Here is a 14,902-nt window from a genome sequence, read left to right on the forward strand (position 1 = left end):
ACGTAATATGTAACGGCTTTTTAGATACGAGTAAGTATCTTGGAAAAACCTATTTTGTTTAAATAACCTAAATACATATGTCATCCCATCATGCTTATCGTTTTTACATCACGCTTGCACATCATTTGTAGGTAGGTACTTATTGTTTTTATTTCTTAGTACCAAATAAATGTTTTTTCTTTCTTTCTTTCTTTCAAATATAACTTGAATGTAATAAGTTGAGATATTGTTACAAAAAATAATGTATATTTACCCAACATCCTAGAAATTCAGTTTTTTTTATCTACTAAAATTTGTTCAAAATCGAAAATAAACGAGTTCAAAATTCAACACAGACCGTAAAATATAGAAAAACTTGCTCTAGGGCGATTATCTAAAAACTTTGTTTTAAAATTAATATGTTATAGTCAAACCTCGATGTTCCGGCACTCCTAGGTTTGACTAGTCAATCCTCAGGTCTGACTAGAAGTCTTAGTCAAAGCCCAAACATTTCGGCCTTTGACTAAATAATGTTAGTCAAACCTAGGAGTAACTAATTTGGTCAGGCAAAGGTCGAAACTCAATTTAATGAAATCGGGGTTTGACTAGTCAAACCTCAATTAAGACTTTAAACTAAACTATACTTAATTCTGATCTTGCATAGGCGTTACGACGGTCGGTTTTCACGCGCACGCGCAGCTATCTCTTTAGGTGAAGGTACAAGTAACTAAACTTATACAGTACTGAGGTTGGTTGTCAGTGTTTCTAGATCGATCTTGATTAATTACTAATTTTTAGAGTTCTGTTACCTTAAAGGATAAAAAATTTAGACCCTATTATTATGACTTCGCTAAATGTTGTCTGTCACCAGGCTCGTATCTCATGAATCATTCACTTAAAAAATAAATATTTCAATAAAATACTTAAATATTTAAGGGGGGCTCCCATACAGCAAACCTGACCTGTTGCAGTTTTTTACTTGATATTAATTAAAACGTAAACAGGTGAACCCTTGAAATATTCACATAATTTTAGTTGCATTTTAAAAATAAATCATAAAATTATAATAAAATAAATATTTAAGGGGGCTCCCATACAACAAAAGAGTCGCACGGAACCCTTTGTGAGCGAGTCCAACTCACACATGGCTGCTTCTGACCGAGTCTGTCAGTCGTTTCTAGGATTGACTAGGCAAAGCCCGAAACAGATTATTTTAGTTTCGACGTTTGACTGAACCGTTTAGGCACTTCTAGGTTTGACTTAGTCAAAGGCCGAAATAAGAATTTACTTCGGGGTTTGCCTGAAGGCCTTGGTCAAACCTAGGATAGACCAGTCATTCCGCGAAGAGACTGCATATCGACCTTTGACTATGACAAATATACAGCTATATGAATGAATTGTTATGAATTGTTTTAAAACCATCCACTGAAATGCATTAAATAAAAAACAAAATAACGTATTTTGTCCAGAGGTCTTATAACCTAAACCAATATGATCCCAATGTAATTAAAATAAATATTTATTTATTATTTAATTTTAAGCTTTCAGATTTACACGTGTATCAGCGAAGTGACTGGTGCAGATAATTTTACGACGTGAAATATTTTAATATTTATAAAAAAACTGATGATAACCCCTCAGATAAAAAGTTGCCACATAAAATAGTGATGGGTAAACCCACAATTTGATAATATTGCTATTATCAATCGATTGATAAAATTGAAAATATAAATTAATTTAGAAAAATATTGAAATCAGATCAAACATTATTCTTAGCCTCTCCTACAGAACAAGACACATTGGTGGTAAGTTACTCAATCCTACTAATATTATAAATAAACACCACGTTATATTTTAGTAAATGTTGACCTGAGTCAGCTACCTATTCTTGCAACATAATGAATCGAGTAATATTTTAATTACAATTCGATCACATTAGTCGGTCACATCACTATTTTCCTGTAACAATCACTCCATATAAGTCGTCGTTGGCGAAATTGCTGGTTAGTCAGTGTATCAGTGCGAACGACCATGATGTTCCGACTTCTATTCGTGAACCTTCTGCTAGCGACCGTCGTGTACGGTAACCTGTGTAATTTGTTCGGTGACCATTCTGAAGATGACCATATAACCTTTGTTGGAAGAGCTCTACACCGATTATGCCATCCTTCTGAGAATCGCAAACAGCAACAACAGAACCAATATTACACCCAGCCGTACGTTAATTACCCACAACAATACCCGTACTACCCACAGCAGTACCCGTACTACCAGCAGGCGTACCCAAATTACCAGCAGGCGTACCCAAATTACCAGCAGTACCCGAACGAACAGCAGCTGAATGAGTATTACCAGCAGCTGTTGCAGCAAAATCAGATTCATCAGCAGCAGTCTTCGTATGGACAGCAAAACCAAAACAGTAATGGGTATAAAGGCGCCTCGGAGATCAAGCACTATCATTAGAATAATCATCGTGTTTCAACATCTACATAACATTCTCCATGGTGATTCGGCATCATCACGTTGGCCACTGAAACTCCTGTGAAGACTATTGATCGCCCACCACACTCAATTACAAGAAAATTGAAGGCATCTTCATGAGAATAGGTGAGATGAAAACTATGTAAAATGGTATCAGAGGAAAATACTTAAACCAATCATACTGGAGCGGAGAATTTATAAACCTTACAACTTGCTCTACCGGTTAACATTTTTATCTACCAGGATAAAAGTTTAAGAAGTTCTAAGCTGGGCTGTTTTAGAGTGGGTCAGGTGACATACTCGTAATACCAGGATCGAAGAAACCATTGGTGGTGGCCAGCCATCGAGCAATGTCATTCTTCATTTTTGATAATAATAATATTTTGTTCATTTTTTAGAGGCTATTTTTGTAATGTAGTTTTTTTTAATCTTATTTCACTAACATATTTTAGTTATTTTTAATAAATATTTAGCATACAATTACTCTCTTATTTTACCTTTAACCAAATAAAACAACACACTACACAGGTAGTAGGTACACACATTGTCGGTAATTAGTCTCACTATGGTTTTCCTAAGAAGGCCTTAGAGAATTAAGGCATACATGATATTGAACATTGTATTTATTATTCTTCCTTTGTTTTTGATTTTGTTTGACGGTGTGACGGTGTGGGAGAGGCTAAGTGACTGGTGATGAAAAATGTGTGGTTTTTTATTTTAATCTTGTTCCTCTTTTTTATATCACTGCACCTACCTATGTACGCTGTATTACTGTGCAGGAAACTGGCACCGGCTGAAAACCAGCGCTGCATGGACCTAGTGCCGTACAGCTTACGCTGAGCCGGATGCCCTTGTCACCTTATTTTTAATTGTTAAGCTGTGTTAAAGTTGTATTTTTTTGTTATGGTGACAATAAAGGTTTATTTATTTATATTTATTTATTTATATTTATTTTTATACTTAATATTATAAATGCGAAAGTGTAGTTGTTATCTTTATCTGTCTGTCTTAAACTGCTGAACTGCTTTAGATGGGTAAAGAGATAGTTTGAGTCTTGGGAAAGGATATTTTATGTTAAAGCCTTTATCCCAGAAATCATCCTTTACGGGGTAAAAAGAGGAGTAAAAGTTATGTATAGGGAATCAATAACCACTGATCCGATTTAGATGAAAACTTTTAATCAGAAAAATAGCTAATGATTTAGGCTGAGTTGCACCATCTTACTCTAACTTTGACAAATGTAAAAAATCTGTCAAACTCCATACAAAACGCACCGGTTATCTGTTCGGTCGGTCTTAGTTACCGTTAAAGTTAGGTGGTGCCACTCAGCCTTAGATTTTTGTTAATCCTGAACTGGCAATAGATTTGATATACCAGTATATCATACATCTCAGGGAACACCAGCCTAAACAATACGAAAGTCATCTCAAGGCGGTGGCTTCGGTTAACCCGTCAATGCTCGAGTTATTATCGAGACACGACAGCCCAAGACTGTCTTAGTTAGTCTAAGGGACCGCAACCAGATATTACATAGTATAGGAAATATTTAAACTACGTTACGACTTTGGACACATGCACATTGCACGCATGTAAGAAAGAAAACTACCTGATGGTGCCAATGATTAGATGGTTTACAAAAATATTTACAAGTTCGTGTATAGTAGGTACTTAAAGTCTAGCACTTAACTGAGAAAGTGCCTGAGGTATGGAATACCACGGGAGGGTGTTTTTTTTACTTCAAACGTCATTAGATGTGCTTCAGACTTGTATGTTCTATCATTATGTTATAGTCTTCAAGAGGTTCCTCGTTGTGGATAAAAAAAAAGTCACCGGTTGTCGGTCGTTTGGTGTAGTGGTTCGTAACGGACTACTATGCCGAGAGGACCCGGGTTCGATTCCTGGCTGGGCAGAAAATGAAATGATGAATTTTAATTTCTGTGACGGATCTGGGTGTTACTATGTATAATAAGTATAACGCTGACACAAGTTGCTTCTTTGTGTCCAAAATAATAAAGAACTATGAAGATGTTCTGCTATCTCTCTTACTATGCTATATGGAGGCCTGTGTTATTAGCGCGCGGTCCACACGACCCCAACTCGCAAACACGCCGTTATCTCGGCCACTTAACGAAGTGCGGGTTAACTCAGGATTAGACTTAGTCCTGCTAATGTGGATTCAAAGGATGAGCAACATACCACCTTAAAAGCTATGGAATAAGAATGGTTTTTATGTGCATGATATGGCTGGATTGTAATCTGGTAAGACAGTGTTAGAGAGCTGGTGGTGAAATATAATACATTTTTATATTTAAGTTATATTGAATTGGTATTCACTTGGTTCAGGCCCGTGAATATCATTAAAAAACCGATGGCATTAGAAGACTCATCGTGATACACATAAGTATAAATAATAATAATAATACCAACCAGTCTGTTCAAAATTATTTTTATTTTTAAGTTTGTGATAATGTCAATATTGGGACTGATAAATTATTACAAGTAAATACAAACTTTTCACCGACTTGCCAACCTGCCAAGTTTCTACTTTTTAGTGATATTTTTTGGAGTCGGTTTTACTACGTATATTCTTCAATCAGAAAATGTTGTGGGGCAAAACCGATGCATATAATATAAGGGATAGATTCCTTGATGAATTGCCACATGCCATATTTATGGGCGGTAGTGATTCATCGCAAGCGGGATGTATGGTGTGTGAATCCATCAAACTTATGACTGGAATCGGGAGAAAGTGAACGGTTTGATCCGCTATGAGCTTTAGGTTTTCACTTGTTTATTTTAAACAATCTCCTTGATACTTCTTGAGGCGCTATCTAGTTAAATGGAGGCCTAGCACAGATTTTATTGTCACGCTAGTATCACCACGACCGGTGGCGATCTATTGTGATCGCCAGTATATATTATATTAACAGTTCGCCAGGCTTGTATCTATTAATTAGGCGGTTTTCGAAGTTATTAGGGTAAGTTTGTTGAAACATACTATCCTTTCCTAAATTATTATAAAAGTTTATGAAGAAAGATTGGATGTTTACGCCTAAACCACAGAACCGACTTAGATAAATGTAGAGAAACCTAATTTAATTTTGAGACAAAACCCAGAATAGTTTTTTATCATGGATTTCGTAAAAGGGCTATCCGGTGCCAAGTGGAACACATCATTCCTTTTAACATGTAAGTTTGTATTCACATCACACCGCCTAGTGATAGCAAGTCTATGGCATCTAGCTCGAGGATCTCCATGGCCTTGGACCGATGTTTTCTTCGAGGATATGATTTTCGCCGTGTCCTACGTTCTCGTGAGTTACATGAAAAATTGATAGTTGGAAAAGTTTGTTCTACGAGTGTACTAGTTGCCTAGAAAGTAACTTTTTATTTAGTAACACAGATGTATCTGAGAGCTGGGATACCAAGAGTTGCAATTCGTCCGACAGATAAATTCCAATCAAGCTATCAGTGACTTTAAATCAGAAAGTGGTATAGGTTATACCATAGATATTTCAGCAATGCCTTAATAAGTAACATCACTATGCAAACCCATAACAAAGGGAGTTTTTTTTAACATTAATTTTATATTTTTTAACGAACGCTCCGAGCTCGGATTTTGTGCAGACAAAAGTGGTAGGTATGAATGGTGTTATGCTTTTTTTGGACTAGGAGGTGATTTTGCTGGTGGACCCTTATGCATTTTTAAGTGAACGTTAATCAAGGATCTTGGTATATCTTTTCTTAGGACTGAAAAAGAGTTAGCATGTACAAAGATACTACAAAAGATTGTGTGCTTTACCCTCTAAACAGTGGCTCCCAAACTTATTTAGTCTACTGCCCACTTTGAGAATAAATTATTTTTTAGCGCCCCCCATTTTTGTAGTCAAGAGTCGAGCTCAGTCGATGTCTAAGAGTCCTCCTAGTAGATGACGCCTCCCAAGCCTCTACACAACGTCCCGACTTTTTGTCTGGGTCTCTTACCACCCCCCTTTAAGCCTGCAGCGCCCACAAGGGGGCGTTATCGCCCACTTTGGGAAAGACTGCTCTAAAGTATGACTTCTGGGATAAAAGCTTTAACATAAAATATCCTTTCCGAAGACTAAAACTATCTCTTTACCCATCTAAAGCGGTTCAGCAATAATAATGTCACAAGGTTAATAATGAAAACAGACATATAAAGATAACAACTACACTTTCGCATTTATAAATTACCTAAGTATAAAAATAATACATATAATGTTCAATATTATGTATGCGTTCCTAGGCAAACCATAGTGAAACTAATTACCGATAATGTGTACCTACTACCTGTGTAGTGTGTTGTTTTATTTGATTTAAGATTTAAGGTAAAATAAGAGAGTAATTTTATGCTGAATATTTATTAAAAATAACTAAAATATTTTAATGAAATAAGACAAAAAAACTACATTACAAAAATAGCCTCTAAAAAATGAACAAAATATTAATTATTATTATCAAAAATGAAGAATGACATTGCTCGATGGCTGGCCACCACCAGTGGTTTCTTCAATCCTGGTATTATGATCACCTGACCCACTCTAAGACAGCCCAGCTTAGGACTTCTTCAACTTTTATCCTGGTAGAAAGATGTTAGCTGGTAGAGAAAGTTGTAAGGCCTATAAATTCTCCGCTTCATTAAGATTGGTTTGTATTTTCCTCTGATACCATTTTACATTGTTTTCATCTCACTTATTCTCATGAGGATGCCTTCAATTTTGTTATAATTGAGTTTGGTGGGTGATTAAACTTCACAGGAGTTTCAGTGGCCACGTGATGATGCTGAATCACCATGGAGAATATTATGTAGATTTTGAGACACGATGATTATTCTAATGATTGATCTCCGAGGTGGTTGGGATTTCCGTGGTGGTGGAGATTTGGTTTTGCTGTCCATTCGAAGACTGCTGCTGATGAATCTGATTTTGCTGCAACAGCTTCCGGTAATACTCATTCAACTGCTGTTCGTTCGGGTAATGATGGTAATTTGGGTACGCCTGCTGGTAGTTTGGGTACGCCTGCTGGTAATTTGGGTACGCCTGCTGGTAATTTGGGTACGACTGCTGGTATTTTGGGTACGTCTGCTGGTAATTTGGGTACGACTGCTGGTAGTACGGGTACTGCTGTGGGTAGTACGGGTATTGTTGTGAGTAATAAACGTACGGCTGGATGTAATATTTGTACTGTTGTTGCTGTTTGCGATCCCCAGAAGGATGGCATAATGATATGTTTACGAGCAGCAAGTAAAACAACCGATACGAACTCAAGCTGGTTTATTACTGAGTCAACGGTCGCGACACCTTTACATTTATATCCGTTGGATAGTTTTTATTGGTATACCCACTTTGGTATACCCACATATACATCATCCCTCCAACATTAATTAGAGACCCTGGTGACAAATAAAATAACAATTAGTACTGTATCTAATTTACACAATATTAATCTAAAAGTACTTCTTATAATCTACAATTTTTCGTGGTCTTCTCGACCGCTGTTCGAGAGGCCTATCAACTTCTATATTTTCATCACTGTTTGGAGCATTATGCGTCTGCGGTACGGAGTTACTACTATTTGAACTAGCAGAAGGGATAGGCCGCTCTAACTCATTACAATCAGCATCATTGAACGTATCAATATCTTGTGCTTCGACAAATTCATCATCATCCTCACATTCACCACCTTCCCCCACGACGGTAGCAAACGTTTGTGCGGGCGCAGCAGGCGCGACCGGGGCGCCGCCGGGCGCGGAGGCGGCGGCCGGGCCGCCCGGGCTCGCGACCGCGGGAGGCTCGTCCGCCGCCGGCCCCGACGACGTCATCTCGTCGTGAGTTGAAGGCGATGACTGTTGGTCAAAATGATAATCATTTTGTTCCTCATAGTTATTGTCCGGTTCTACAATATTATTTCCCTTAAATTTCATTATTTGGTCAAGATGGCGTTTATGTGTGACATTATATTGCTTAAACTTAATCTCAAACATTCTGTTACCCAACACTTTAGTAATAGTTCCTGGGGACCATTTTGATTTACGTGCAACATACCACTTTGCCCAGACGGTGTCACCAATATTAAAACATCTATTATTTGGCAAATCATTGTTTTGTAACTCTGATCTTTCATAATTATTTTCAGAAAAAATTAGGTCTAATCTTGATTTTAAGTCCCTGCCCATCATAAGCTTTGCAGGCGTGAAACCGGTTGAGCAATGCACAGTATTGCGATAATCAAAAAGAAACCCCCATAATTTTTCTTGTACCGCTAATTGAGTTAAATTATTATTATCTAAAATGCATTTTAACATTTTTTTGCAAGTTTTTACGGAATTTTCCGCTTGGCCATTGCTACAAGGGTGATAGATAGGAGATGTCAAATATTTTATGCCATTATTACTACAAAACGCCTGAAATTCAGTTGAACATATTTTGGGATCGTTATCTGATACTATTAAATGTGGTATTCCGTAACGGGAAAACAAATATTTCAAATTACGAATTAGCGCGCTGGAAGACGTGCCACAATTATTCATGTGGATACATTCTAGCCATTTACTAAATGCGTCTATTACGATTAGGTATACGTTTCGCCCTACGGACATGTAATCGATGTGTAACCGGCGCCAGGGCCCGGCGGCGCGCGGCCAGGCCGCGGGCGGCGCGCGCGGCGGGTCGCTGCGCACGGCGGCGCAGCGCGCGCATGCGCCCACCCACTGCTCGATGTCGCCGTCGATGCCGGGCCACCACATTCTACTTCGCGCTGTGCTTTTAGTTTTAACGACTCCGAAATGAGCCGAGTGCAGTTCCTCTAACATACGTTTTCGAAATACTGTAGGTATTACAACTCTGTGCCCTCGAAAAAGACAGCCATCGATCTCTTCTAAATCTGATTTACATTGAAAATATGGCAATATATTTTTACATGTAATTTTCCTAGGCCAACCGTGCCTCATATACCTAAATACCGTTTGAACAATTTTGTCGTTATGTATGGCTTCCCTAATATCTACAAAAGAAACCGGTTTTACGTTTGCATCTAAAAATTTCAAATAACAATAACCGTTCACGCCTTCCTCTTCCTGTTCAACATTATTTGGAATAGGTAACGGTGCGCGAGAGAAATAATCAGCAATTAAATTGTTTTCGCTAGATATATATTTCACTGTATAGTTATAAGCAGAAAGTATGAGTGCGTAACGCTGCAACCGAGAAGCAGACGTAACAGATATTCCGTTTTTATTACCAAAAATTGAAAGCAACGGTCTGTGGTCCGTTTTTAATATGAATGGATCCTGCCTACCATACAAATACTGGTGAAAATGTTTCACACCAAATATTATGGCCGTAGCTTCTTTTTGGATTTGGCTATAGTTTTTTTCGCTAGCCCCCAACGACCTAGACGCGAATGCGATGGGCCTCTCCGTGCCGTCCGGCAGCTGGTGCGCCAGCACGGCGCCGAGCCCGGCCGGGCCCGCGTCCACGGCCAGCGTGAGCGGCGCGCGCGGCTCGAAGTGCGCCAGCACGCGCGCGGAGCCCAGCTCTCGCTTCACGCGCTCGAACGCCGCCGCCTGGCGCGGCCCCCACTCCCACGCCACACCGCTACGGAGTAACTCATGCAACGGTTCTAACACTGATGACGCATTCGGAATAAAGTTGCGATAATAGTTTACCACGCCGAGAAATCGTTTTATGCCTAAAACATTAGTGGGCGCTGGAGATTTTATTATGGCTTCGACTTTACTCGGGCATGTTTTAAGGCCGCTTTTATCTATAACGTAACCCAAGTATGTGACACTGTCTTGAAAAAACGCGCACTTTTCTTTTTGCAGTCTTAACCCGGCTTCATGCAGTCGTTCTAATACTTCTTTTAGACGTGACATGTGGGTTTTCCTATCTGGCCCGGTACAACAGACATCGTCTAACCAACACGAAACTCCATCTATGCCGGACAGCAAGGTTTCCATTGCGCGCTGAAAAATAGCTGGTGCATTAGCGAGACCGTACACTAACCGAGTATATTTAAAAAGGCCTTTCGGTGTATTAATAGTTGTTAGCTCTTGAGACGAATCGCTTAATAAAAATTGATTGTAAGCATTACTTAAATCGATTTTTGAGTAATGTTGTCCACCCCCAATTTTGGCAAAAACTTCTTCAATACGTGGTAAGGGGTATTTATCAATTTTTAAATCTTTATTTAAAGTACAAGAATAATCACCAGCTATTTTCACCTTGCCGTTTTCCTTTAGGACCGGTACTATTGGTGTGGCATATTCTGAAAAACGAACAGGCACTAATACACCTAATTTGACAAGCCTAGTTAGTTCCTCATCTACTTTGTCTTTTAGGGCGAAAGGTATAGAACGCGGTTTGAAAAATTTTGGAACAGAATTTTCCTTTACATGTAATTCTACCTTGAATTTATTAAAACACCCTAATGCATCTTTCCAAAGACCTGGGAACTGGTTTAATAATTGCTGTACGTCGTTCTCAGCGCCGCCGTCATTTTTATATGTATAATGATTACAAGTAGTGAAACCTATATTGAACAACGCCATGAAATCACGGCCCAATAGCGGTGGTCCGCCATTTTTCACAATATAAAATTTTAGATCATTGATTTTATTTTTAAACGACACTTGAGCTATAAAGTATCCAAGGGGCGTGATTTTGTGGCTGTTGTACAAACACATTGTTAGGTCACTTTTATGCAATTTAACCTGCGGAAAATATTTCAAATATAATTTTTCAGAGATAACACTAGTACCAGATCCTGAATCAAGTTCCATGCATAATTTTAAATTATTTACGAGTATATCAAGTTTTATAGGTTCATAATTTACATACCTAAGGTTAAAGACTTCACATTCCTTACAATCGCTTTCTATGTTATTTAACCTTAACTTCTCACTCTTTTCAGCACGGCAAACCTTCCTTAAATGCCCTTTTTGGCCACAATTATTACACCGATAACCTTTAAAACGGCACTTTGATGACACATGATTTTTTAAACCACACACTGAGCAATACACATGATCAGATTTTTCATGAGACGTCTCCTGCTGAGTCGCCTTGGTTGATCTGTGATTTTCACTGACTCGATACACCGGTTCCTGCTTCACGACGCCGTGGAGGCCACCGCTGGCGGCCCGCGCCGCCCGCGCACACGCTGCCTGCTGAGCAATCTCCAGAGCCTTGGCAAACGTCAGGGTGCTGGAGTCCTGTTCAAACAGCCTGTCTCGTTCGGGGCCCGCATTCAAACCGAGTACGAATCTATCTCTCAGTACCACGTCCAACTCTGTACCGAATTCACAATGCACAGCAAGTCCCCTGAGTCGCGCGCCCCATTCTTCAGCGCTTTCCATCTCTGACCTGGTGGCTTCGTAAAACTTCGCTCTGTCCGCAAATGTTGATCTCTTTGGAGTAAAATGATCGTTTAGTTTCTTGACCAAGTCCTTAAACGATGTCTCTTCCAACTTTTGCGGGTGAAATAAGTTTTTTGTCAATCGGTACGATTCATCGGACAAATGAGTGAGTAAAACCGCTCTCTGTTTCGTTTCGTTGATATCGTTCAATTCTATAAATTGAACCAATCGGCTGTAGAAAATCTGCCAATCTTGACTTTTATAATCAAACACAGAAATATTTCCGATGTACGCCATTTTAGAAACGCGTCGTGGGTAGATCGTCGCCAGTGATATGTTTACGAGCAGCAAGTAAAACAACCGATACGAACTCAAGCTGGTTTATTACTGAGTCAACGGTCGCGACACCTTTACATTTATATCCGTTGGATAGTTTTTATTGGTATACCCACTTTGGTATACCCACATATACATACATCGGTGTAGAGCTCTTCCAGCAATGGTTACATGTTTATCTTCAGAATGGTCACCGAACAATTTACACAGGTTACCGTACACGACGGTCGCTAGCAGAAGGTTCACGAATAGAAGTCGGAACATCATGGTCGTCCGCACTGATACACTGACTAACCAGCAATTTCGCTATCGACGGCTTATATGGAGTGATTGTGACAGGAAAATAGTGATATGACCACACATGTGATGATGTGACCGATGAATGTACTTTTTGGAATTGAAATTAAAATATTGCTCGATTCATTATGTTGCAAGAATAGGTTAGCTGACTCATGTCAACATTAACTAAAATATGTGATATTTATTTCATATAACTGTTTGGCTTTAAAAACATTTTTAATACGACTGTTACAAATAAGGTAAAAATTTTGCTACCTACGTGTCGTGCCACGCGCAGTGTAGGGTTCCGTAGTTGTCCGTCGTTACCACAATATATTTCAGAAACAAGCAATTACCTACTTCATCTAAAGTCACTTTTAATATTTTCTTCTAAGGAATTTTTACTAGTTAAAAATTTTATAATACATGAGTCAAATGACTATATCTAAAATTCTGAAAGTTTATGAAAAGCAGTATTATTACGAATTTTTCCAGACTATTCAAGCCAACAGTGACACTACGTAATTTATTTCAATGCAACAACACAAGGTTTAAATTACAATGAAATTATATTTTTGCAGCGCGTTACTGGGCTGGATACAACCGCATACAATTAGGTAAATCCGCTTCAAGCTGCTTTTAAAATTGTAAAATTTCTTTTATGCACAGTGCACACTCTTGTTAGAGAACAACGGGGAGACTGAAGCGAGTGACGAGAGAAATAAATGCTAAAGCGCAATTACTTTTTGCATATTTTAGCACGTTGAGCACATGGTACAAAACATAAAGAAAATTAATCTTACTAGAGCAGAGAACATAGTACACAGAACTGACGGCCAATTGGTGCAGCAAGGCTCGGGAGTGGAGGCCACGTACTGGAAAGCGCAGTGTAGGACGTCCACTCACAAGGTGGACCGACGACCTCATAAAGGTAGCAAGAAGGGGCTGGATGCAGGCTGCTACCAACCGGTCATTATGGAAATCATTGGGGGAGGCCTATGTTGAGCAGTGGACGTCCTGTGGCTGAAATGATGATGATGATGATGATGATGATGATGATGATGATGATGATGATGGTGAATCCTACTAGTACTATCCTTCCTACTAGGGATGGGTGGATGAATGTTTGTTACTCTTTCACGCAAAAGCTACTGAAAAAGATTTTAGTGAAACTTTTATAACATTGTTTAATCAGAATAAAACAAGCCTTGTGACATTATTATAGTTACTAGGTAGATATCTATACTTACTACATAATGATGACTGTGTGTGTATTCTATGTTTTGACATAATTAATGTTTTACTGGGCGCTTATCCCGAGTCACATTATAAGTTTCGAGACGTGTTTTCTTGAAAAAAATATTTTTATAGTCTGGGTCGTTCGTTCGTTCGTTAGTTTCAGCCGAAAGACGTCCACTGCTGGACAAAGGCCTCCCCCAAGGATTTCCACAAAGACCGGTCCTGCGCCGCTCGCATCCAGGCACATCCCGCGAACTTCACCAGATCGTCGGTCCACCTAGAGGGAGGCCTGCCCACGGTCTGGGTCAAAATCATTAAAATAACCAGGTACTCACTCAGTAAAATCAGCAAACATGAATCTCTACCTCTTCAAGAAACACAACAAAGCGGTACTTTGTATCTCGATATAAATCGCGCCATTTCAGAACATTTGATCGTCAAATACAGGAGCGCTACACTTAGTGCATCCAGGTGCAATGCGGTGAACGCTTCGGTTTAAGCCTCGGGGTAGACAATTATAAAAAAACAAGCGGCTCTAGTCCCAAACTAAGCAAAGCTTGTACTATGGGTATTGGACAACGGATAAATAGAACGTAAGCCTATACTTAATACTTTTTTTGTAAATACATACATATTATACATAGAAAACACTAATACAAGCAAATATATTCATGCACACAAATATTTGTACACGTATTGAGCGGGAATTGAACCCGCGACCTTTCGGCATAGGGGTCGGTTTTCTAACCACTATACCAAACGGCCGACATGTAGGTTTAGGTATACAAATATTTATAAAAGTAGTAGGTAGAGCTATACCTATTTAATATTTATAAATGTAGTAAATAGTTATATTTTGACACACTGTCACAAAAAGACCTGTGACGAATTGAATTTCATGCGGAAAAAGATAGGGAAAAAGATCTAGTTCATTAATAATAAGCGTTAATAAGCGCTTATTATAGTGAATATTTATATTTTTATTTATTTATTTTATTTGGTGCACAAAACAGGGATACAACCATAACATACAAAGCGTTTAAAGCAGGTTATACAGTATAACTTGTTGCAGCTCCAATAACAAGTGCACACAACATACAAATCGAGTTAACAATATACATAATACATAAATTATTATAGAAAAATAATTAATACAGGGCTTGGAATCACAACTCCGTATATACAGGGTGGAATTTTGTAATGCCACCT

At 38.7% G+C, this 14,902-nt stretch overlaps 1 protein-coding gene across 1 annotated transcript; it reads right to left on the reverse strand.

Moving 5' to 3' along the window:
* Positions 1 to 7,313: 7,313 nt before the first annotated feature.
* Positions 7,314 to 12,307, reverse strand: LOC114353742 (uncharacterized protein K02A2.6-like). Its single transcript, XM_028305836.1, has 2 exons — positions 7,952 to 12,307; positions 7,314 to 7,673 (listed from the first exon to the last, which is right to left on the reverse strand). The coding sequence occupies exons 1-2, from the start codon at positions 12,134 to 12,136 to the stop codon at positions 7,314 to 7,316; spliced, it is 4,545 nt and encodes a 1,514-aa protein (XP_028161637.1). The 5' UTR covers positions 12,137 to 12,307.
* Positions 12,308 to 14,902: the final 2,595 nt, after the last annotated feature.

The sequence above is a fragment of the Ostrinia furnacalis genome, unplaced genomic scaffold (assembly GCF_004193835.3).
Source record: "Ostrinia furnacalis isolate ACB-3 unplaced genomic scaffold, ASM419383v2 OfSCF1803, whole genome shotgun sequence".
In the NCBI taxonomy this organism is placed as follows: domain Eukaryota; kingdom Metazoa; phylum Arthropoda; class Insecta; order Lepidoptera; family Crambidae; genus Ostrinia; species Ostrinia furnacalis.

Bases quoted from the DNA above. Each gene is read 5' to 3' on its own strand.
- LOC114353742 (XM_028305836.1), bottom strand. From the start codon at position 12,136: ATGGCGTACATCGGAAATATTTCTGTGTTTGATTATAAAAGTCAAGAT. The intron at 7,674-7,951 runs GTAGATTATAAG...GATCGCAAACAG, and splicing joins CGAGAAGACCACGAAAAATT to CAACAACAGTACAAATATTA.